At 36.3% G+C, this 23,051-nt stretch overlaps 1 protein-coding gene across 3 annotated transcripts; it reads left to right on the top strand.

Annotated features, from left to right (window-relative positions):
• Positions 1-1,136: 1,136 nt before the first annotated feature.
• LOC113075401 (protein GPR107-like) lies at positions 1,137-16,539 on the top strand. Of its 3 annotated transcripts, none has more exons than XM_026248128.1 (18): positions 1,137-1,273; positions 1,452-1,574; positions 1,707-1,757; positions 2,065-2,153; positions 2,290-2,432; positions 3,210-3,238; positions 3,564-3,620; positions 3,777-3,899; positions 3,984-4,117; positions 4,313-4,388; positions 4,586-4,659; positions 5,262-5,379; positions 5,697-5,827; positions 6,011-6,054; positions 8,240-8,289; positions 8,880-8,963; positions 10,210-10,331; positions 15,230-16,539. In XM_026248128.1, the coding sequence occupies exons 1-18, from the start codon at positions 1,175-1,177 to the stop codon at positions 15,318-15,320; spliced, it is 1,638 nt and encodes a 545-aa protein (XP_026103913.1). In that variant the 5' UTR covers positions 1,137-1,174; the 3' UTR covers positions 15,321-16,539. The 3 variants fall into 3 exon arrangements, 2 of the variants coding, with proteins under 2 accessions (XP_026103913.1, XP_026103908.1); XM_026248123.1 differs by having other exon boundaries at positions 3,555-3,620; XR_003280930.1 differs by lacking the exon at positions 8,240-8,289 and having other exon boundaries at positions 3,555-3,620; positions 15,230-15,300.
• Positions 16,540-23,051: the final 6,512 nt, after the last annotated feature.

Raw genomic sequence — 23,051 nt, 5'->3', positions numbered from 1 at the left:
TGGAATATTTCATATTTGCTGACCGAATGTAGGAGCCTGTGATGCTGAACTCAATTTGCCTGACAATCCTGGAAGTGTGCGGGATGAGTCACTCTCTGATTGAACACAACTCGAGCTGGAAAAGGCTGCTGCTTTCATTTATTGTTTTGAAAATATTAGTGTTAGATTAGATGACAGATTTACTTTTCTTCTTCATTGAGTGGGGCGAGGCCAGCTGGATGAGGGTAGAGAGACAGGGTTTTCTGCCAGAAGGAAAACAACCAGGGGACAATCACACCATCTGGCCTGAGTAATAAAAAGAGATATCAGCTGCACTGATAACATGTAAAGTATATTCATTTATAAATACACACACACACACACACACACAGAATTGATATATAAAACAAATACATATAACATTTAAATATATGGAATGCGTGAAAGTTTTATGGAATATGAAATTTTAGTAGCTAGATTCTGTTGTTTATAGTTTGACCTTCATATTGTCTGGAGGATCCCCCGTCCTGTGGTGGCACAGACAAACACTACCACAGACTCTGAGATCGGGTCATTTGTCGTATTTTTTAATCACTTAATTTTTGTTTTGTTTGGGACCACTAAAATGTTTATGTATTTTAAAGAAGTCTCTTCTGTTCATCAAGGCTGCATTTATTTGACAAAAAATATAGTAGTATTGTAAAGTATTATTACCATTTAAAATAATGGTTTTCTAATTTAATATAGGCCTTCTTTAGAATATAACTTATTTCTGTGACGCAAAGCAAAATTTTCAACACCACCATTACTCCAGTTAATATTCTGATTTATCAATGTTGGAAAAAGTTGTGCTGCTTAATATTTTTTGGAACCTGTGATACTTTTTTCCGGATTATTTGATGGATAAAAAAAGAATAGCATATATTTAAAATATAAATATTTTCAAAAAAAAAAAAAGACTTTATTATCAATGTAACACATCCCTGCTGAATAAAAGCCTTCATTGCTTAACAAAATTAAGAAAACTAATCCGAGATAATTTGCTGTTTTATACTTGGAATGACTTTTTGTTGTTAAATGGGTGATTAGAAACTTTTATACGCAATCTGACTTTCACTACTCTCTCTTTCTTCCGTTAGAGGGCGTCGTTCTGTAAACATGTGAACCGGAAATAATAGTACAAGCGGTTTTAAAAATGGCGACCGGGGACAGGAGTGTGTTTACACTTGTTAATGCGATCATAACGGCTCTAATCATAGAAAGTCAATGTCGACTCCATCATCTCATACTTAAGGTATGTGAGTGCTGTGCTTTAAAAGGTTTTTTTTTCGTAGGATATTATTATAGTCTCCGTGTTCCCTTCACTGTTGTTTAATGCAGCGGATGCTGTCTTATGATTAACCTGTCATAACCGTTTTGTTGGGATAATGAAAGTGCCATTAAACAGATGATGATGTTCTCTTCTGTCTCAGGATGACATCCGTCAGCGGGTCCATCTGAACACTTTCGGCTTTTATAAAGATGGTTACATGAGTATGAGCATGAACAGCCTCAGCTTCACTAATGACAGGATGGACAACATCGACAGCTCCACGGTCAGACAATTTCTCATTGTCAGAGGATTAAAATAAGTATTTATTTTACTGGCTGTAAGGTTTCTAATTGAAAATCTTTTAAATTTATATCGTTTTTTTATTATTATAAATGCATTTTTTTGTTTATTGCAGATTGGTTTTAGCCTAGATCGTGTGAGCAATAATGGCTTCTCCTCATATCTGGTCAGTATCTGCCTGTGGATGTCCATCTGAATGTATTTCTGTGCTGTTGCTGTGTAGTTTGGTTATCAGTGTTGTGCTGTCACTGTGTGCTAAATGGATCTGTAGATTGTTGTTGTTAGTTTAAGCTGACGTTAGTATTAGCATAAATTAACCGCTGTAACTTGGCAATCTTGTTAGTTAAGGATATAATAGCAGTGCAGTATGATGTAATTATTAGATTAACGCTAACTTTACATTCACTCATTCATTGTATGATCTTCAGTCAAACTGAGTCAGATAATTGATGACCTTGTTTATGAATACATAGGACGAGGGTCTTGACTATTGTCCTCTGAAAAAGGATCCAAGTAGTAATTTTGCAGGGGTGCTTCTCTTGCTGGACTTCAAAAATAACTTGTGAGTATTAAAAAATAAAAAAATAAATATATTTAAATATATATATATTTCTCATTTCTTACTTCTTACTATTAGAATGAATTTGGGAGTTTAATCCAGTTTATGAATGTTCTGTTATGACTTGCAATATCCTCAGAGTGAGGAAGAAGACTTCAGCAGAGGCTGGCGTGTTTCCTAACATCATACCTGTGGTCCCCAAAAACACTGTGGAGGAACTGCAAGCTGAAAAGGGGCAAGATCTCCTAGAGAAGGGACCAGATGATGAATCTCAGTCTAAGAGTAAGACTTTCTTATCTTGAACTGTATATCACATCATGGGATACACTACCATACAATATCAAATTTGGGGTCAGAAAGTTGATTTTTTTTTTTTTTTTAAATAAAATTAATTCTTGTGTTCAGCAAGTGAAGTGAAGATATAATGTTACACTATTTTTATTATAACAAAATTCTATTCTTTTGAACCTTCTATTCATCCCAGAATCCTGAGAAAATATAAATATTTACACCAGCTAACTGTTGAACACTGATAAATTAAATTAAAATTAAATTTATGCATTTAGCAGACGCTTTTATCCAAAGCGACTTGCATTGAATTCAGGTTAACAATTTTCTCCTAATATGTGTTTCCTGGGATTCAAACCCCCAATGTTGAGCTTGTTAACAAAATGCTCTACCACTTGAGCTACACAAGAATAAGAAATGTTACTTGAACACCAAATCAGCAAATTAGAATGATTTGTGAAGAATTATGTGACACTGGAGCAATGGCTGCTGAAAATTCAGCTTGCCATCATAGAAATTACAGGTTAAAAAATTATTCAGTTAGAAAACAGTTGTTGTTTTTTTTTTTGGGGGGGGGGGGGGGGGGGGGGTAAATAAATGCAGCCTTGTGTATATAGTCTATAGTAGTCAATAGTACAGTAGTCTATATGTTTTCATCCCATTTGTGTTGTAAATGAAAGCCTTTTAATTCATACAGTTTTAATGTTGGTCCTGTTTTGTATCAGTCTCCTTTTCAATTAGATTTTGTGTTTCTCTCCTATTAATTTATAGCGGGTTCTAAATCCAAGCGAGATGTTGAGGTGAGATCTGTTTTTAATTATTTATGACAACCATTTAGTCTGAAATAACTCTTACCCCCTTTTTCACAGACAAGGATTAAGCTAGTCCCAGTCTAAATCTGTTTCAACTGAAAGAAACTTGTACTGATTGATCTTAAAATATCAGTGCCTTTGTTTTGTCTCAAGAGGAACACCAGTAAAGTTTTTTTGTAAGGCTTATATATACTTAAATTGTCCTTATTGAACTATGGCCTAATCCTGGTTTAAGTCTAAGCCCTGTGTGTGAAATCAGGCCGTAATGTTTTAAATATGCATTAACTGAATTTGATGATGCTAGTCCCTCCAGAGCAAGGCAGAAGACATCTATCCTCTTCAGAACGAAGGCAAAATCTACTCATTTCAGGTATGACATGAAGTGGTTTTGCTGAGAGCTCATGGGGCTCTGAAGTACATCAAGCTAGTTCTGAACTAAACTAATACCTGTCCATTTCTAGGTGTACTTATTTTAACATCTTCCCAATTATCGTGCACTCCACTGACTGACCTGTTCTTGTTTTAGTTTTACTTCAATGTCACAACAGATGAGCTTCAAGGCCTTTATAACTTTTATTTCTACAACTGCTACTCCATGCCAGTAAACCAGGACAGCTCAATGTCAGACATGCTGCCTTTCAGCATTGATGTGAGTGTTTCTGAGTTTTAAAATGCAATGGCCATAAATGTAATGAAGTACAAGTCTATGCTCAAGAAGTAAGTATGATTTCAGATCAACATCGAGGAGAAGAATCCAGACAGCTTTCTCTCAGCCGGAGAGATTCCTTTACCTAAGCTTTACATCTGCATGTCCATGTTCTTCTTCCTCATCGGCACGCTGTGGATTCATGTTTTGCGTACCCATAGGTAAGTGCTACAATAACAGACATTATGTACATTTTCTATTTGACTTTTTTTTATATATATATAAATGTTGCAAGAAATGACCAGTAGAGAGCAACAAAATCATCTCTCTGATTCATGTCTCCTGTAAAATTAGTAAAGCAGATTTTGTGTACAGATTACTATGTACTTGGTCATTTGTCTTTTTTTTTCTTTTAGTTCTGATGTTTACAAGATTCATTGGCTGATGGCTGCTCTTCCATTCACAAAGTCACTTTCCCTTATTTTCCATGCAGTGAGTGTTAACCTCTTTATGTCACACAAAATGTTGAAAGAAAATGCTTATATTTTAAGGAAAAGTTTTTATTCAAAATCACTCATCATAAATTAGCAAACCTTGATTGTTTTTATGAAAACCTTGCAAATTATGAATGGGATTTTAGGCAAAAGCAGCATTACATTGCTTTTTTATCTTATTTTACTATTTTACAGATTGATTACTACTACATTTCCAATCAGGGCTTTCCTATTGAAGGCTGGGCTGTGGTCTATTACATTACTCACTTGTAAGTTCACCAATGCAAAATGTGTGTTTGTGTGTGAGAAAGAGAGAGAGATGTTTGTAACTGGATAAGACGGGAATATGGTGAAGTACTATCATATAAGAAAAAAAAACTAATCAACGGACAGACATGTATGTACAGTTATATTTTTTTGCTTAAGACTGGGATACACTACACAACTTTTAAAATCTGAGCAGATTTTAAAACACTGGACTCATACACCAACCAAGTAAAGATCAAACCCTACTACACTCTTGTCAGCTTGTCTGATATCCTTTGATTTAATTCATTATCTGAATCTCTGCCTTTGCATTATGCAATTTTATGTGAAATCGGTCAATTTCAACTCTCAAAATTTGCACACTGGCTTTGACTTTCGGCAACTAGCAGTGATTCTTCCAGACTGCAAATCAGGACAAAAGTCATGTAGTGTATTCCAGACTTTAGGTTGGTTAGGTGGGTAGTGAACCTGGTCTTTGTGGGTTTTTTTTATTTGTATTTTTTGGATGAAAACCTCTGTAATGTTGTCATGATTTCTGAGCCAGTAATTCGGCAACATTTGCGCGATATTTATTTCTTTTTGCTGGATGTTTTCATTTGTGCAGGCTGAAGGGGGCGCTGTTGTTCATCACTATAGCATTAATAGGAACTGGTTGGGCCTTTGTCAAGCATATCCTCTCAGATAAAGACAAAAAGATCTTCATGATCGTCATTCCCCTGCAGGTATTGTGTTTTTTTTTTTTTTTTTGAATATTTTTTGCATCATATTAAAGTACTGTTAATTCTAGGGTTCCCTGAAAACTGTTGTGTATGAACATACATTTTTAAAAAATCCACCGTTTCTTCAAACCATATACAGGTCACAAAACACTAAAACACTTTGGTCAATACATTAGTACAGTGTTACACAACGTGGAAGACAATGACAGCAACAACAAAGAGAATGTTTGTTAAATGATTTTTTTTAAGATCAACAATATGCTATCTATGATAAATACAGTTATGAATGTAATGTGATCTTGTTGGCCTTATGATATCAGGTTCTGGCCAATGTGGCATACATCATTATTGAGTCCACCGAGGAGGGCTCCAGCGAGTATGGTCTGTGGATGGAGGTCCTGTTTCTGGTAGATCTGCTGTGCTGCGGGGCTATTCTCTTCCCAGTTGTCTGGTAAGTGCTTTCTATCTTTGTCCTTTTGATGTGGCCCAGATTTAATTTTCTATACCATAAATGATATAATTTCTTAACAAATAGACCAGAGTATGATGTCTGTAGTATATGAGTAAATGGTAGGCTGCTTTTTTTAATCGTTAGGAGTTTAGTAGTCTAAAAACAATTGTTTTTGTTTGATAGGTCCATAAGACATTTACAAGAGGCATCAGCAACAGATGGGAAAGGTATTTCGATATAACATAACAGAGCATTTTCTGGTCAAGAGTTCAGTCTGATATAAAACTTGACAATCACATGTAACATTTTCAATGGCCTTTTTTATGACCAGTTGTAAAAGATGTCAGTCTTGTGTCACAATGTTTAAGCCATTTTAACTGATATATTGTGGAAAGTCTTTATTTTTAATCTTTCCGAATGGTTTTCTTAGTCATGTGAGCTGTCCTCCTTCACATTTGGCTGCTCTCTACATGCTGTTTAAAAGACTTGGTCTGTACAGCATGAAATTGTATTTTGCTGTGACTGTCTTTCAGAATGCAGCAGTTCTAAACATGCTGCTGTAGATATATGTAAACCAAATAGTAAATTCTGCCATGTAAATGCAGAACAGCATTTCAGCATTCAGAAGTCTTTTTTATTTAAATTTTTTTTTTTTGAAGACATTAATACTTTTATTCAGCAAGGATGCATTAATTTGATTTATAAGGCAGAAAAGACATTTATAATGTATGTTACAAAATAATTCAGTTTCAAATAAATGCTGTTCTTTTGAACTTTGCATTGATCAAAGAAGCCTAGAAAGAAAAAGTGTGATAGTTTCCACAAAAGCATTAATCAGCACAATAGCTTCAACTGTGAAAACAATGAGAAATGTTCCATGGGCACCAAATCAAAATGATTTCTGAAGAATCATGACTAGTGAAAATTCAGCTCTACAATCACAGAAATAAATTAAAATTGATTTTTTTATTTTTTTTTATTATAACAATATTTCAGATTACTACTTTACTGTATTTTTGATTAAATAAATGCGGCCTCTGTGAGCATAAGACACTACTTTAAAAAAACGAAACAAAAAATGTACAGAACCCAAACATTTGATCGTTTCGTACATGGAAAACAATGATTCGCTCATTATGAGCACCAATTGATTGTATTGGTTTTGTGGTATTATGATGCCATAAGTCATACGAACTAATCCTAAAATGAAAACACTGGTGGATCTAGTCTTCATTATAAACACTAACTACAGTTGGTGAAGACTAGCATGAGCCAGTCAGAGTTTGTTCAGGGGTTAGTTTTTCGTTCTTCTGAACAAATAGTGCATGTGTATTCTGCATCTGCATGTCTTCGCATCTGCAAACATTTGTTACTAACATAAACAACACATAGTATTCTTCCATTGTGTTTTATTTTTATATATATAGTTTTGGGGTGGAAAAATGGATCCTGCTAGAGCTGCTCTCTTTGGCATGTGCTCTGCCACCGTGCATTGCTGCCTGTTGTGACAGCAGATGCCAGGCAGCTTGCAAATGTCGCAGCTCAGAGAAACCAGCCAGGGTTATGACTTTATCCTGCCCAGTACCCACAAATTTGACAGATTTGATCCTGCAGCAAGGGATCTCTGCAAATTCCATCATCTGGGGGAAAAAAAAGTATAATTTGTTCGGTAGGCTTTTTTTCGAAAGCCATTGAAAAGTGCTTGAATTTCTCTCTCAAAAGGTTGTACAAACTTTGAAATGAATAATGTAATGACATTAAACTCTTTCTTTCACAAAACCGTGCTTAAAATCTTACAAATAAAATCCTTAATCTCAAAAAACACAATGAAGAGAGATGTGTAGGTCTTGATGTGCCTTCTGCAGTGGTGATGTTTGCTGAATGAGGCCTTTTCAGGTTGGTAGCCTGATGGTGTTGGTGTTTTTATTTCATATCTTAGCTGTGATCCCTGAGGATGTCTATTTTCAAGCTAGCATGCTTACAGTAACCCCATGCATGCTCACCTTTCCCCAGCGATATTAGAGGCTGTATGAACAAGAGCAGGTGTGTGTGAGGAAGATCAGTACTCAAAATGAAGCAGGTTATTCCCTTAGCCCCACTGTTTGTGTCCCTTTTTTTTTGACACTGCAACATTCAGAAGTGGAAATATTTAGGCACAATATGAGATACATATGCTGCAGCACCACCATATGTTGCCTTGGTGTATTATGACTTTTTGTATAATCCTATACTGAAGAGTAAATATTCTCTCCTTTTCCCCTCTCAAATAATCATTGTTTCATTGCTGTCTATCACATTTTTGCTGCTTTCATCTTCTGCGTGTCTCTTGCACAAAGCTATACAAAAAGGACAGCTCATACCCTCTCTTTCTCTGTTTTAATAGTAATCTTTGGCTTCTCTTTCCCTGTGCAGCTGCTATCAATCTGGCTCAACTGAAACTTTTTAGGCACTACTATGTGATGGTATGTGTTCACTTCACTGACTTGCTGTCGTTCTCATTCTGACTGTCCGTCATGGCATGAGAATTATCAGCGATATTAGATTTACTTGATTTTAACAGTCACCGGCTCAATAAACGCATTTGTTCATGAAGCTTTGTGCATGGATGCATTGAATTCCCTTTTTATTGCAATATTATAGTTTATTTCACAGTGATCACTGAAAATGCTTCTTCAGTATTGATTTGGCATTATATGTCTCCAGCTTTGACCAATGTGTCTGAAACCACTAACAAATTATTTTAATTTATTTAAATGTTTCGAATTTAATAGCAATCATTTTATTTATTTAAGAATAGAAATGAAATTACATTGTTTTATAAGTATTTTGCTGCTGTGGAATCCAGAACATCTGAGCATGAGGAGTTCACTTGATCAATGTCACATTTACTTCATTCATTATTGACTTAAACAGTCCAAAACTTTTATTTAAATGTCTTCTTTGTTTTGTTGTAACTCTGACTCAAAATCAGACTAGAACACACTGTGTATTGTGTTTGGTCATTTGTCTTTATTGAAAATGATCGGTCTTACTGTGTCGTTCTGTGTCACAGATTGTGTGCTATATTTATTTCACCCGCATCATTGCCAGTCTCATCAAGGTCATTGTTCCTTTCCAATGGAAGTGGCTCTACCAGGTGAGTGATGGCAGCTTACTCAAACTTACAAAACAAGTTGAAGAGCTGGCAAACATTTGTATACTAAAAGTGAATTTAAGATTTGTTCACATTAAGCACACATTTCTTTATCATCCACATCACCGAAAAGTTCATGCCAACATATCTGTTACATTTTTGCAAGTGTTTAACATTAAAGCAAGTTAATGGAGACTGAAGTCATTATTGGCTTCAGCAAGTAAACATGCAGCTTGCCTATTTTAAACACTATTTTAATACTCTGTTTGATTTACATTTTTCTTTTTCTTTATAAATAATACTTGACCTGAGCCCACCTTAGTTATCCTGTGTTGTAGTGTCCATATGTGGAAGTCGTGCACTTCATAATATTTTGTTCCCATTTCTGTAGCTTTGTGAAGTTTTACCTCTAATTCTTAAAATCTACAGTATTAGATACCACTATGGTGTTAAAAATACTTATTCAATGCTTATTTTATCTAAGAATTAATAATCTAATTAATCGTGAAAACAAGATGCATCCCAGTTTGTGTACTTGTGCCCAATTCCATTCCATTCTTCAAATACCAGGCTGATTCACTTAATTAACAGAAAAAAATAGTATGGATTGTTGATGGATTGCACTTTATGCATTTAACAGTCACAGCTTTCCGTACATAACGGAAGGGGAGTCTTAAAGAGATACTCCACCCCAAAATGAAAATGTTGTCATTAATCACTTACCCTCATGTTGTTCCAAAACCGTAAAAGCTTTGTTCGTCTTTAGAAGACAATTTAAGATATTTTGTATGAAAACTGGGAGGCTTGTGACTGTCCCATAGACTGCCAAGTAAGTTACACTGTCAAAGTCCAGAAAAGTATGAAAGACGTCGTCAGAATACTCCATCTGCCATCAGTGGTTCAATCGTGATGGTATAAAGCGACAAGAATACTATTTGTACGCAAATAAAACAAAAATAATGACTTTATTCAACAACTAGTCTCCTCTGTTTCTCTCCACATCACCGTAGCACCATTTTGGAGATTATGAGCTGAATGCAGGCAGCGTACGCTCTTCTGTGTCAGCGGTACCACAAGGATACATTTTTTTACGTATATTTACGCTTTGATTTGAAAGAAAACGGCGCAATCTTGTGGCACGGCTGGCTCAGAAGAGCATACGTTTGTAGCATTAAGATTTATAAAATTATTTTATATATATAAATAAATCATTCAAGGTTTTATTTAGTGTTTTGTTCTTTATTTGTAGCTGTTGCATGAGCTGGCCACTCTGACCTTCTTCTTCCTAACCGGACACAAGTTCCGGCCGGCCTCCTACAACCCCTACCTACTGTTGTCTGTGGAGGATGAAGACGTGGAGATGGACGATGTGTAAGAAATAATTAATAAATACACAGCTGCTGGTGCATAGCCAGCTTATTTTAAGCTGCCATTTTACTTTTCCAGTGGCAGCTGCATTCACTTATTTTAGCTGTATGTGAACAGTCTGTCATGCTGCTTGATGTTGAAAACTGGGTTTTTTTGGGGATAATATATCATTATTATCTTAATCATACACACTGGTTTAAAGAACTATAGGGGTCATGAGCTGCATTTTTTTTTATTATTGTTATTATGTTTTTTGTATTATGTAATGTAAAGGTTCACTTATGTTAGTGTGATTTTGCTTAAAAAAAAAAAAAAAAAACTAATTTAGAAGTAATAGGCTATTTTATATCCTGTTTTTGAGCTTTCACTGCAGAATGGTCTGTTTTTATAAGCGGAGCACATTCAATACTTAGCAACTTAATGTCTATTGCTATGATTGGCTAACAGTTTCGCTCATTAAAATAACAGATGGACTGCTGTGACATACTCCAAAAACAGCATGGGTAATTTGGGTAAAAACTTATAAATACTCAGTATATATAAAAATGTCTGGAACAGATAATGCAATAGTTGTAAAAACATACTCACTCTTTCTGTGTTCCGATTTTACTGTTAAGGCTGATTTATAGTTCTGTGTCAGACCTACGCCATAGTCTTTACACGTAAAGATTGACTTTATCTGTCAGTTTTCATTTATACTTCTGCGCCGTTGCCCACGTGTACGTGCAGTACACATGCAAACCGCTAGTCTGCAGTGTTCACGGGCATGTTGCTGGTGTAACCTGCAGACCACGACAAAAGCCGAAGAAGAAGGGCCTCGTAATCCTGTGCTCACGTCTTTCTAGTATCTCCTCCTCATTTATCAGTGGGCGGGGCTAAAGAGGCAGTGATGTAGAAACAGGCGCTGATCTTCTCCTGCGGACTTATTACATTATTAATGGCACATTCCAAAACAAGTACTTTTCTGAGCTTGGTTTCAATAAAAGCTGTTTTTAAACTAACGAGAAAGTTTTGAAACTTGCAGGATGTTTCAACACTACATTGACATGTTATATGTCAAAAGATCAAGGGATATTTGATTTCTCAGTTCATCACCCCTTTAAGTGTTTTATTGTTTACTGCACTTTAGTCTTCTATTTATTTATCAATTTCGGTGTATTTATATAATGAATCAGAAGTCTTGCACATTCATAGGAAAAAAGCTTACTTCCACATTGAAAAATAAGGTGGATGTAACAAAAGACAGGACATTTCAGGAACGTTTCTGCCCTCAAACGTTTGCACAAGTTTGAATGGAAGTGAATGGACTGTTCCTTGACATGCTTTCATAGTACGTATCCTTTTATCGCAAAAGTTCCAGGATGTTTGAATCCTCAAGATAATGTGAGATAATGTGACTCAATCACAGCACAAAGAGCCAGTGATGACAGATGTCTGTCTCATTTTAAAATTAAGATTATCACTGAGATTTTTTGCTTTTTTTACAATAATAAGGTCATCTTTCTTCTATATGTTTTCGCGCGCAGCTCTTCTACATACCATGACCCTCTTTCTCTCCATTATCAGCAGTGACCTGGTCACACAGACAGGTTTGCAATGATTTAGCCACATGGCTCTAGAAGAAGCCCAGAGGGGTTCCTCCTGATTGGAGGACCTGCCTCATTACAGGCCCTAGCTGAGAGCACCTGTCATGCCCTGTTTCTTTACACATTAATGTCTTTCTCTTGCTTCATCTCTTCAGGCTTTGTCATTTTCCCCCATCGTTGTGATTTGCTTTGTAAGGTCTTGGTGGATTGCGTTTCTCTTCATTCCCTGATGTCCAAGTCTTGTTCTCTTCTTTGACAACCCCCATTCGCTCCTCCTTCCCCTAAGTCCCCATCTCCCATTCACCCTGCATTCTGCGTCCCCTCAGGCGGCGTGCGCTCTATCCACCCCCCACCCCAGCATTTCCCAAAATAGCACTGTGACTCCATATGTCCTTGTTCCTTGCTGCACTTTCCCTCTTCTCCTCCTCCACATCCTCCCACAGTATCTCTCCCACCTGCCTTACACAGGACATTGTGCTGTACTCTCACTTGTATTACTCCCAAGCTGAATAGGCAGAGATCTTTTTTGTGGCCTATTTTCCCAAAAACTTTTTTTGGGGGTGACTTGTGATGTGGCCTGATTCAGCTGTCCTCATTGAGTCTTGCAAAGAACATAGAAAAGATGGATGATGGTAACCACAAAAATAGAGAGCATTGCTCTCATGAGCATTCAGAGTTTGGGTCCAAACTGCCCTGTGTGCCTTTATTCATTCATTCTTTCATTCAAACACCTTTTTATTATAGCGCAACAGTTGGGTTCACACCGTTCAACATGCAGTTAATAGGAGACGTTTATTAGCCTTGGTCTTTAATTAACATTAACATTCATTTGTGCGCAGCCTACGTTACAAACTGTCCTGGTTGAAGAGTAGCCTTATTGCAGTTGCTCAAAACGGTGTTGTTTTGAGCAAATAAATTGCATTAACTCTGAAAAACAAGCGTTCTTGGTTAGTTTGAGTGTACATTAAAAGCTTTGAAAATAACTATAACCAAATCAATCTCTGCTTTTTTTTGTCTGTTTTTTTGATTCTTGTTGTTTTTTTGTTTTGTTTTTTTGATACAGTTGGAATGTTTTATTTGTTGAAACATTTTATTTTAGTTGAAGCATTTTATTTGTTGATTTAACATTCTAAAAATCTTTTAAGTCCTTTTAAGTTTTCATAATCCATTTGAAAAAAAGACACCTTGACAAATAAATCTGTATATATTATATTATTTAATTTGCAAGGGTCATGTGCTTTTTATTTTATTAATGTAATCGTCTAGACTTTTAAATATAAATAGACTTGGGATTTTACAACATCAATTACTGCTGTATTTATTATTTATTTAGAATCACAAGTATCTTAATGTTATTTATGTATTTTACTTTTCATTTTATTACAAGTAGGCCAACATCACCCCCTAAATAAATAAAAGGTCTGACCGGAAGGGCATTAGGAACCAGAAGAGGCTGTTGTTGCTGCTGCATGTGCTAGTACCTGTTTACTGTCACACACCGGACATGTCATTCTATACGTGCATTCTCAGATTAAATGCAACAATCCAAAATATAGAATATAATCACCATTCAGGAAAAAGTTTGCTTCAAGAATGACCACACTGCTGATGTGATCTTATCACTTACACACCCCGAGCACTTGTGAGTTATTTGTCTTATCAGCTGTTCAAATCCCCCGATGCTGATGTTCAATTTCAGATTTTAAGCCTTTACAGGCCAATTCCGATAACATTCTGATAATATCTTACATCTAGTACTTTTGTTTGTTATACTTATGCCATAAAAAGAAAGTGTTCTTACAGCACTTTAGCTGCTCAAGGCACTCATTAGCAGAACCTGATTTGTGTAGATGCAGAGCGTTTCATTTTTTATTTTTTTGCCATTTCTTACAGCCTTTATTTTCTGCTTCTGAGAAGAGAAATTCTCTAGTTGCTGTCAAAACCTAGTTTGCCTAAGAGCAGGAATAAGACACAGCATAGCACTCTCCTTCTCAGAAAATCCTGAAACCACCAGTACAACAAACTGGCCAATTGTCGCTAATTATGCAAATAGCATGTAAATAGTGACAAGCCTGTAAGGCAGAGTAGTGAGTGACAGTTGCCTCAAAATCTAAGACTAAACACTTTCTGTACTTATCAAACGGTGACCACGGCGACCTTCATATGTCTCATTCCACTTGTCACGGACCGATCTACCTTCACATAAGCGCCACTCTGATGGAGAGTAGATAACGATCCGCCCATAGTAGAAGAAATACAACATGCTTGAAAAGGGCTCTGGAGAACACACTGCCTTGGTGATTTATGTACGAACCCACAGACATATTATCAGTGCGAATCAGCTCATGTTGCGGTTCCAGCTGCAGCAGAAAAGCCACTTTCAGTTCAAAGCGGTTTATGTGCCACCACAGGCCTGACGTTAGTACACCTTCGCACACTGCTCCGCAGCCTGAGGCCGACACATGTCGTAACAACAGTGCGTGCTGTCACCAGTCCCTGGGGAACTACCAGCTGAAGAATTCTGGGTCGAACACAGTCTCAGAGCACTGACGCAGCTGTGTGTGTCCACGATGCAAATATGATCCATGGTCCATGCTCTCCACAGAATTTGAGTTTTCAATCACAACTGTAGCCTGGTCTTCTGCACATGCCTCTGATGAGGCCGTCACCATAAGTCCCTCAAGGGACCAGACCGGCCCAGTCTGAAACAGCACAGAGTTGATGAAATGGTCGTTATTCTCTTTTTGTGAGGACATTAGTGTTTTTATTGATCAAACAGAAACATGAATATTGCAATTGTCACCTGCAGGAACAAGGGAAGCATAATTGCAGAACTGGGGGCCAGGCCTCCAGACAGCTCACTCCTCCTCTTGGCAGGTCCTTCAGGTGACTCATCACATTTGTATGCTTTTGCACTTCAGAATAGCTCTAAATATCCAACCCCATGGCCAGTGATCAGAGTGTTGTGGAGTGCCTTACGCTGTCTTGCCGGCAGTCGTTTTAAGGACTCGAAGGGACATTGCTTGTGGCCTTATGGGGGTGAGGCCCACACCTGGCAGCGAGCTGCTGGTGGGCCCTCCCCTCCATCATGGGTGACGGTGACGACTCAGTCCGGGAACATAATACTCTGCCATTCCAGTCCTTGGACCGCAGGGTCTGTGAGTGATGGACTTGGCGCTGATTTACCAGAAGCACAAACCGAAACCGTTTCAGCACTTGAATATTTGGTGGTTGAGTATTTAAGTATTTAAATTAACCTGCAAATGACAAATTATCCCTGTATTTGTTGTTAATATTGCTCTTTTTTTATTTCAGGGTAACTACCTCAACAGCCATTGGAGAGGGTGTTAAGAAAGTGAAGAAACTGTCAAACGGACAGTCAGAGGAGAGAGAGAGCATTGCATGATTAAAAAATAAAAATCAACTGTTCTCTGCCGGTTCTGTGTGCTTCTGGACTTTGTGGCCAGCTACTGACATGGGGAATATTCTTGAAGAAGAGCTTAATAGCTTTATGTGCAGAACTCCCAGTGGACATTCTCTCATGATCACAGGTGAAGACACCGCATTCCATATCCATATATAGTTCTATCTCTGTATGTTCCACAGACAGTATGGAGAATTCACATTCCTTCACTCCATGATTCCTTTTGCCACTGTAATTGATGTGCTTGGTGCCGTGCTTTTTCATTTAACCTTGATTGTGTGAGTTTTATTTATTTATTAATTTATATTATTTATGACCTTCATATGCATTTTCTTGAACTTAGACACTCTGTGGCACTTTAACAGGTACACGCTAGTCAAGAGAAAGCCTATGTGCGGTCACTGTGATGTGTAGAAAACTGCTGTGCCAGTGACGTCTCTTTCAGCTATTATTTAAGTGATTATTTCCTGCTCTCGGACTTAATTTTTTTTATGTAAATGCAGGCCCTTAAAACGTACATAACCCAGATTAATGTTACAAAAATATAAAGTGTACAGTTCTCAAGCTCAGTCAGATTTGATGACCGCTGCTTTGTATTTTATCAGTATTTGTGGGTTGTTAAATATGGATGATGATAGACTTTATTTTGATGTTTAATATCTTGGAGCTAGCTTTATGAAATTGTGTTTCAGTATTAAATTGTGCAAAGCTTTCAATACTATTTGTCTTTTATATTTTATTAGAAGTGTGTATATGTCATGTGCAATCACATGTTGATAAAGAATCAATCCGAAATCAACCCTGAAATTGTCATCCGCGTTTTTAAGCATTTTGTGTAAATCAGGATTTTGTTTTTCAACATACAGCATGGAATACACAGAAGAGGACTGGTATTACATTAGGATAACATTTTCCGTACTTCATATTTATAAGTGATTGTAACAAACACTGTAATGCTAAAGCAGTATCTTATCATGCTTGGACACTGTAAACATTTGATAGCACTAAAGCAAACGGCTCGCTTATAATTTATTCACAAAGTCTCGAGTGCTGTGCTGACTTCTGCTCAAGTGCTATTAAGAGCATCTGATGTTGACAAAATGTCAAGGGGAACCAATGAAGAGTTTTGTCTGCTGAGGATAGGAGAATTGCAAATGCTAATTCTATTTCCCTTGTGTCTGCTTGGAAAATAAAAAAAAAAGCAAGAGAAAAATCGCTCAATTTTAATTGTATTTCTTATCCATTATCCCTTAATAATAACAAGAGGGACAGATGCAAGCTTCAGTAATGCATTTCAGAAGAGATGTAGTGAAGCACAAAACGTTCACATGCATTGGATGTTCTGGCTTGCAAATTTCGTCCTTTGTTTGGAATCCGTAATAATCAATTACTAGAAGAACTGTGATTATGTGTTACTTGATTACTTCATATTCATCAGTTTATTGTCAGTCTTCATTAGAGAACCTTATGTCACTTGGATGGTCTATTTATAACAAAACATTGTGGTGATTAACAAGTTTTAGTTATTATTATAGCTAAGATTTGTTCATTAAGTTTATGCTGTGATGTATTTTTATTTTATTCTTTTCTTGCTTGATTAAAGGTTTATATTATTAAAATAACTTGTACTTATTACTTAAAGCTAAATTACTAAAGTTGAAGCTGTGGTTATCATCTTAAAAGGCTTACTGCACAGTATTTATCTTACCTCTATAGGAGGTCAGGGGTTAGCCAGCTTTATGGCGGTGATAGTAGCACATGCTGTGAAAGAGAGTGACTAAAAGCAGGATTAGATAGCAGTTGACCCAGGTTGACAGTATAATGCCTAGGGTGAATGGGGTTAAAGATTAGTTGTCTGGATAAAACTGTCAGTTGTCAGTTAGCAGAAATTATTTGAGGGTTGTTCAAAATCCAGTATATAGGAAGAAGCTATTAATATGATTTTATTTTTCTTTACTTTTTTTCCCATTAAATGAAAAGGAATGCACACAGCGTGCACACAGAGAGACGTGTCTCAGCCTGTGAACACCGAATTGAATTCTCCTTCACGTCTTCTTGCAATTGAATGAACAAAAACACCTTTTCAATTTAAACATTCAAGCACAAAAAGACGCAAAAGAGCTTAATTCAGCACTTGAGCACTGAGCCCTTGAACACCCAATTAAGTTTTGCCTCTTCTTGTGCTTGAAAACCATTGAGAAAGAATCATTATATAAAATGCATTGTCTCTTAAAGTTATTGTGCCTAACTAGCTGCTGTCGGCCTCCTTAATGTTTATCCACGAAAATAAAACAACGAAAATCACTCGCTGCTCTTAACTTAAGTACTTTGTAGCTTTAACAATAATTAATACTATATTTAATTTATACAGTGAAGACTATGATAATGATATTTTACATTTGATTATTCTGTTTCTGCACTTGAACACCTGGAATTTTCTTTTATTGGTGCTATTTATACGATTTCAAACAGGGCCTGCATGAGGGCCCCACAAACCTCAGCTACGACACTATGTGTATATGCACAGACAGACAGACAGACAGACAGAAGCTAAATTGGTCACTGATTTTGTTTTACAATATGATCCAAATAGGAAAATTAATAAATATCAAATACAGAAATCAGAAATGCTGCTTTAAACCTAGAAGGACCCCTCATCACAATTTTCCAGAATTAAGTGGTAAACTGGGCCATTTTTTCTTATATTAAAATGAATGTTTAATTGTAAATACAATCAATAAAAAGGATAGTACAAATAAAACGTTAACTTATTTATCATATTTAAGGCCAAAGTAAACTTCAGTTTTTACACACACCCTCATGTCACGCATGCACATTGACTTGGTTTTGCACCAATCAGTTATTCCACGAGGTGGCTACATAGGCCCTGGCCATTGTTGCACGGTAAAAAAAAAAAAAAAGCGATTGAACAACAACAAAATAGTGGAGACTGCAATAACAACAACAAGCGCTTGTGGGGGTTATGAGATAGCAGCAACTTTAGTTTAAAAGAGTACATTACATTTTGATTGTTCATAACTTCTGGAGACAAATTGAGCAGAAAACTGGAAACTTTCTTGAGCTCATGTGTTGACCGCCTGCGTTCACACACCCCATCAAATGGAGTATACTTTGAAAGACTGTGTGTTCGACTGTACTCATGTGCTAGTGTCTGTGTAAAAATCTGAATTATACTTTGGGCTTTAGATTCCATTCATGTTAGCCACTATCATATCATAATTTTTCCCCATTACTGCAAGTGATGTCCAAGTGTGTTATGACACACCCCCTGAAATTATGGACGGTTGCGTCTACAATGAAACTTCTTTTTCATTAAACAGCAAATTAACTATTAGTTAAACTTGTTTATTAAGAGCATTATCACAGTCAGAAAGTTTGGAAAGTGGCAAGCTCACTAAATATCTCTGAGATTAAATATCTGACATGTGCCTGTTTTTTTTATTTGGTGTTTGCATTGAATCTTTACAAGGATAAATCACAAGAAAGGAAGTCTTTAAAAGTAGTCCTAAATAACTTTGACGTTAATGTAACGTGTATATCCTCCCACTGAAATTTTTGGTTTCGCTTAATATATTGTAGGTGGTCTGTGTGAATCGTTTTCAGAGGTGCGGACGCAGATTGAATACTCCACTAAGCTATTGTATTCTGGGCCAGGGAAACTTTAGTAGAAAAAGCATCTAACATAAAATTCCCTTAGAGAGATTACAGTAGATGACTTGTGTTAATGTTTCCAAATATAGCTTCCATCATTTTAGAGAGTGGAGCTTGCCAAGCCAAATTCTTTGCACAACATGTCATTTTATGATGAGAGAAATACTTCATTTGTTCTGACGTTTACAGAATACTCAAAAGTGTCTTTCAACTCGGATTCTTTCCAGTCTGTTCTCCTGCCATGCAATACCCCATGAGTCAATCTAAAAAAATGTATTCATTTTCTCCCTCTTTGCTTAGATGCCATTTATAGGCCTCTTTAAGCCTCTTCTACCTTTCAAATAGTTTTTGGCTGTGTTGTTTGTTTTCCAGAATGATCCTGTTTTAGAACATTGCTATTCATGCTCTGATGGAACTACATTAATCACAATATGTCTCAGAGACCACTGTGCTGCTTTACAATATCCGTGTAGTTCATAGTTTGCTCTGAGAAACGGTACTGGTAGAGGTGCATCTCAAAACATTAGAAAATCATGAAAAAGTAATTTATTTTTTGTAATTTAATTTAAAAAAAGCAAACTTTCTTATATTCTAGATTCATTGCACACAAACTGAAATATTTAAAGAGTTTTTTGTTTTAATTCTGATGGTTATGACTTACAGCTTAGTATAAATGCAGTATCTCAAAAAATTTGAATTTCTCAACGATCAATCAAAAAAAGATTTACAAAACTCAATACTTTTTTGGTGCTCCTTTTGCACAAATTACTGCTTCAATGTGGCGTGGCATTGAGGTGATCAGCCTGTTGCATTGCTGAGGCTTTATTGAAGCCCAGGTTGCTTTGATAGCGGTCTTCAACTCTTCTGTATGGTTTGTCAGATGTTACTTATCTTCCTCTTCACAATACCCCATAGATTTTCTGTGAGGCTCAGGGTCACATGGTCAGCAAACCACTTGAAAGTCCTTCTGCGAAATGAAATCAGCACCTCCATAAAACTTGTCAACAGATGGAAGCATAAAGTGCTACAAAATTTCCTGGTAGATGGCTGCATTGGGGCATTTCGGACCGCTTTAGTTCCAGAACTAAATGTACATGTTACGACCGCTAGGGGTCAGCCGTAACAGGAAAAGGAAGAGAGTCTGAACCAGAGAGAGGTTGAATAAACAATAATTTATTTACAAGTTGGGACTTAGCGTCAGGGGCAGACAAGGCCAAAATAACAAACAAAAATCCTCTTTGTTAACTCTCTACACTTCCTAAATCAAAATTAAAGAAAGCAAAAGAAATAAAATACAGATTCAACTTACCTGACTCCCTAAACCCAAAACAATGTGAAAAGTGATATCAAAATAAAATGGCGTCTAACCCCCTACGTCCCTCAACTTAACAAAAACTAAGATCAACAAAATGTTTACAAGATATATATATATATATATATATATATATATATATATATATATATATATATATATATATATATATATACACACAAGTTAACAGCAAACAATTTACAATCTGAATCCAAAATCTTAGTCAATCAGGCTTAGATCAAGTTAACCGGGAATATCACAGAATTTAAGCAAAGAAAAAAACAATACAATATAATTATCACAGAATACAATCGCAATCTTATTCACCAACACACTATCTCTCTGGTAAGACACTCAAATTCAAACAAACAACAATAACAAGGCAAACAGCAAACTATGGAGTCACACGCGATGGCACAATCATGGCCTCGATTGAGTGTTTGGGGCAGTCCTTATATCTGGATCAGGTGTAGAGGAGAACCAATCGCAGCCTCCAATTAATTATCTCCAGGAACCGCCCATCTGAAACAAACATGTGCAGAGAACACAAGAGGGCAGAATGGAAACAACCAACAAATGACTTTTGCTCATAAAAGTACAGTACTAAAGTACTGGGATGATTTTGTGCGAACTATTTCCTGGTACAGTTTAAAGGGTTGCATTCACACTGACAGCGTGTACTAGGACGTAACGTAATCCGTAGACAGCGATGTCATTTGTGCATGACGTTCAACAACGTTAACAACAAGAGAATGTAGGACTCTGTGATCGGTGCTGTGTTTTGTTGTCTTGCGGGTTTCACAAAAATGTTCATGGAATGTCTACGTATACGTAAAGCGATTAAAAGAATGGAAAGAAGGATTAAGAATCTCCAATGACAACTTGCAGTGCTACATTTGCTACAAGTGCCTGCACTTCAGCGTCTGTATATTTATCGCTGTTCATCATACTTCCGAATAAGTTGAAACAATGTTTACAGTATATTACACGGCAATTTTAATCATGGCGGGTGAGGCCGTTTTCGAATGTGTCTGGCCAATCAGTGTCTACTTATGTCCAGTTATGCTGGTTAGATCCTGCTCCAGAGTAGGAGCTAATTTGGTTCTTGAAAAAGGCATTCCGGTACTAAAATTTCATTCCTTAGCCCAGGTGAAATGCTTCTGATGTTTTATCTGGTTTAGGAATGTCTTGGTTCTAGGAATGTGACAGCTGTAGCCCTTTTCCTGAAGACGTCTGACTCTGGCTTCAGTCCACTCTTTGTGAAGCTCTCCCAAGTTCTTGAATCTGCTTTTCCTGACAATCTTGCCAAGGCTGTGGTCATCTCTGTTGCTTGTGCACCTTTTCCTACCACACTTTTTCCTTCCAGTCAACTTTCTAAGAATATATTTTGATACAGCACTCTGTGAACAGCCAGCCCTTTCAGCAATGACCTTCTGTGGCTTACCCTCCTTGTGGAGGGTACCAATGATTGTCTTCTTGACAACTGTCAAGTCAGTAGTCTTTTCCATAATTCTTCTAAACTAGCCCAAGAGGTACCCAGTATTTATATTCACAATTAACCAAACTAATCAAGCTCAAAATGGAATATTCAAATTTTTTGAGATACTGAATTTTTAATTTTCCTAAGATGTAAGTCGTAACCATCAGAATTAAAACAAAAAAACTCTAGAAATATTTCAGTTTGTGTGCAATGAATCTAGAATATAAGAAAGCTCTTTTTTTTTTTATTAAATTACAAAAAATAAAGACCTTTTCCATGATATTCAAATTTTGAGATGCACCTGTATATACCATCAGGGTATCCAGTAGTAATGTTTTTTTTTTATATATATATATATGTGTACAGTACTGTGGCTCTGAATACCATGGTATCAACGTGGTAATCTAAGTAACTATAGATCTACCATGCTGCATGTCAAAAAACTAATTTTGAATTACTATGGTACATTTCTGTTTTATTCTAAATGATAAAGTAACAAAAATCAGTCATCACAGAATTGCTGAGAAAGAAGTATCTTGGTTTACAGGACAATTACTAATGTACCCGACTACAGCTTACTTTTAAAATCTACAAGATAGTTCTACTAGTAAATTTTAGAAGATGTCTACACTACACTAGTTCAGAAAGTACTCTAGCAGGTGAGGCTGTTGGCAAAGGCTGCTGGGTGTTTATGGAGCTGCATGAAGCTGACTCAGTGTCCCCTTCTACATTTAAAAGCGAAATCAAGCATTTGCCTTTCTCTCTTCCTGACGCTTGAACAGCACTGCACAAACTTAACTTCCCCTGAGGACTGAATTGGCCTGGACTTAAACTGGGCCAGCAGATTATAGCTGTGGCTTCATCAGAATATGACAAGACTATGAGCCTTTACTCTGTACAGCTGCACTATAATCCCAACTATAATCCTATTTTGGGATTATTCTTATGAACGTACGTGAATATCAATTTATGTGAAGTCCTTATGTTGTAGATAAATAATTGAAAAATTATATTTAATTGCTGAAAAATATAAGGAGAAGCATTTATGATAATGTACGTACACAATTTATTGTACATGCATGTATAATATTTAGGCACAATATTTAAATATCTTTACTTTAATATAATAATATGTATTTTAATTTTTATTAACATTCCCATCCATTTGGATGACATAGATAACAAATTAAAAAAAACTAATATGATGCATTTTTTGTCAGAAAAACATATGATGTATATTTTGTAAGTC

Source organism: Carassius auratus, chromosome 5 (assembly GCF_003368295.1).
Source record: "Carassius auratus strain Wakin chromosome 5, ASM336829v1, whole genome shotgun sequence".
NCBI classification, from domain to species: Eukaryota; Metazoa; Chordata; class Actinopteri; order Cypriniformes; family Cyprinidae; genus Carassius; species Carassius auratus.
The sequence above is the reverse complement of the archived record's forward strand: the minus strand, read 5'-3'. Positions and strand labels throughout refer to the sequence as shown.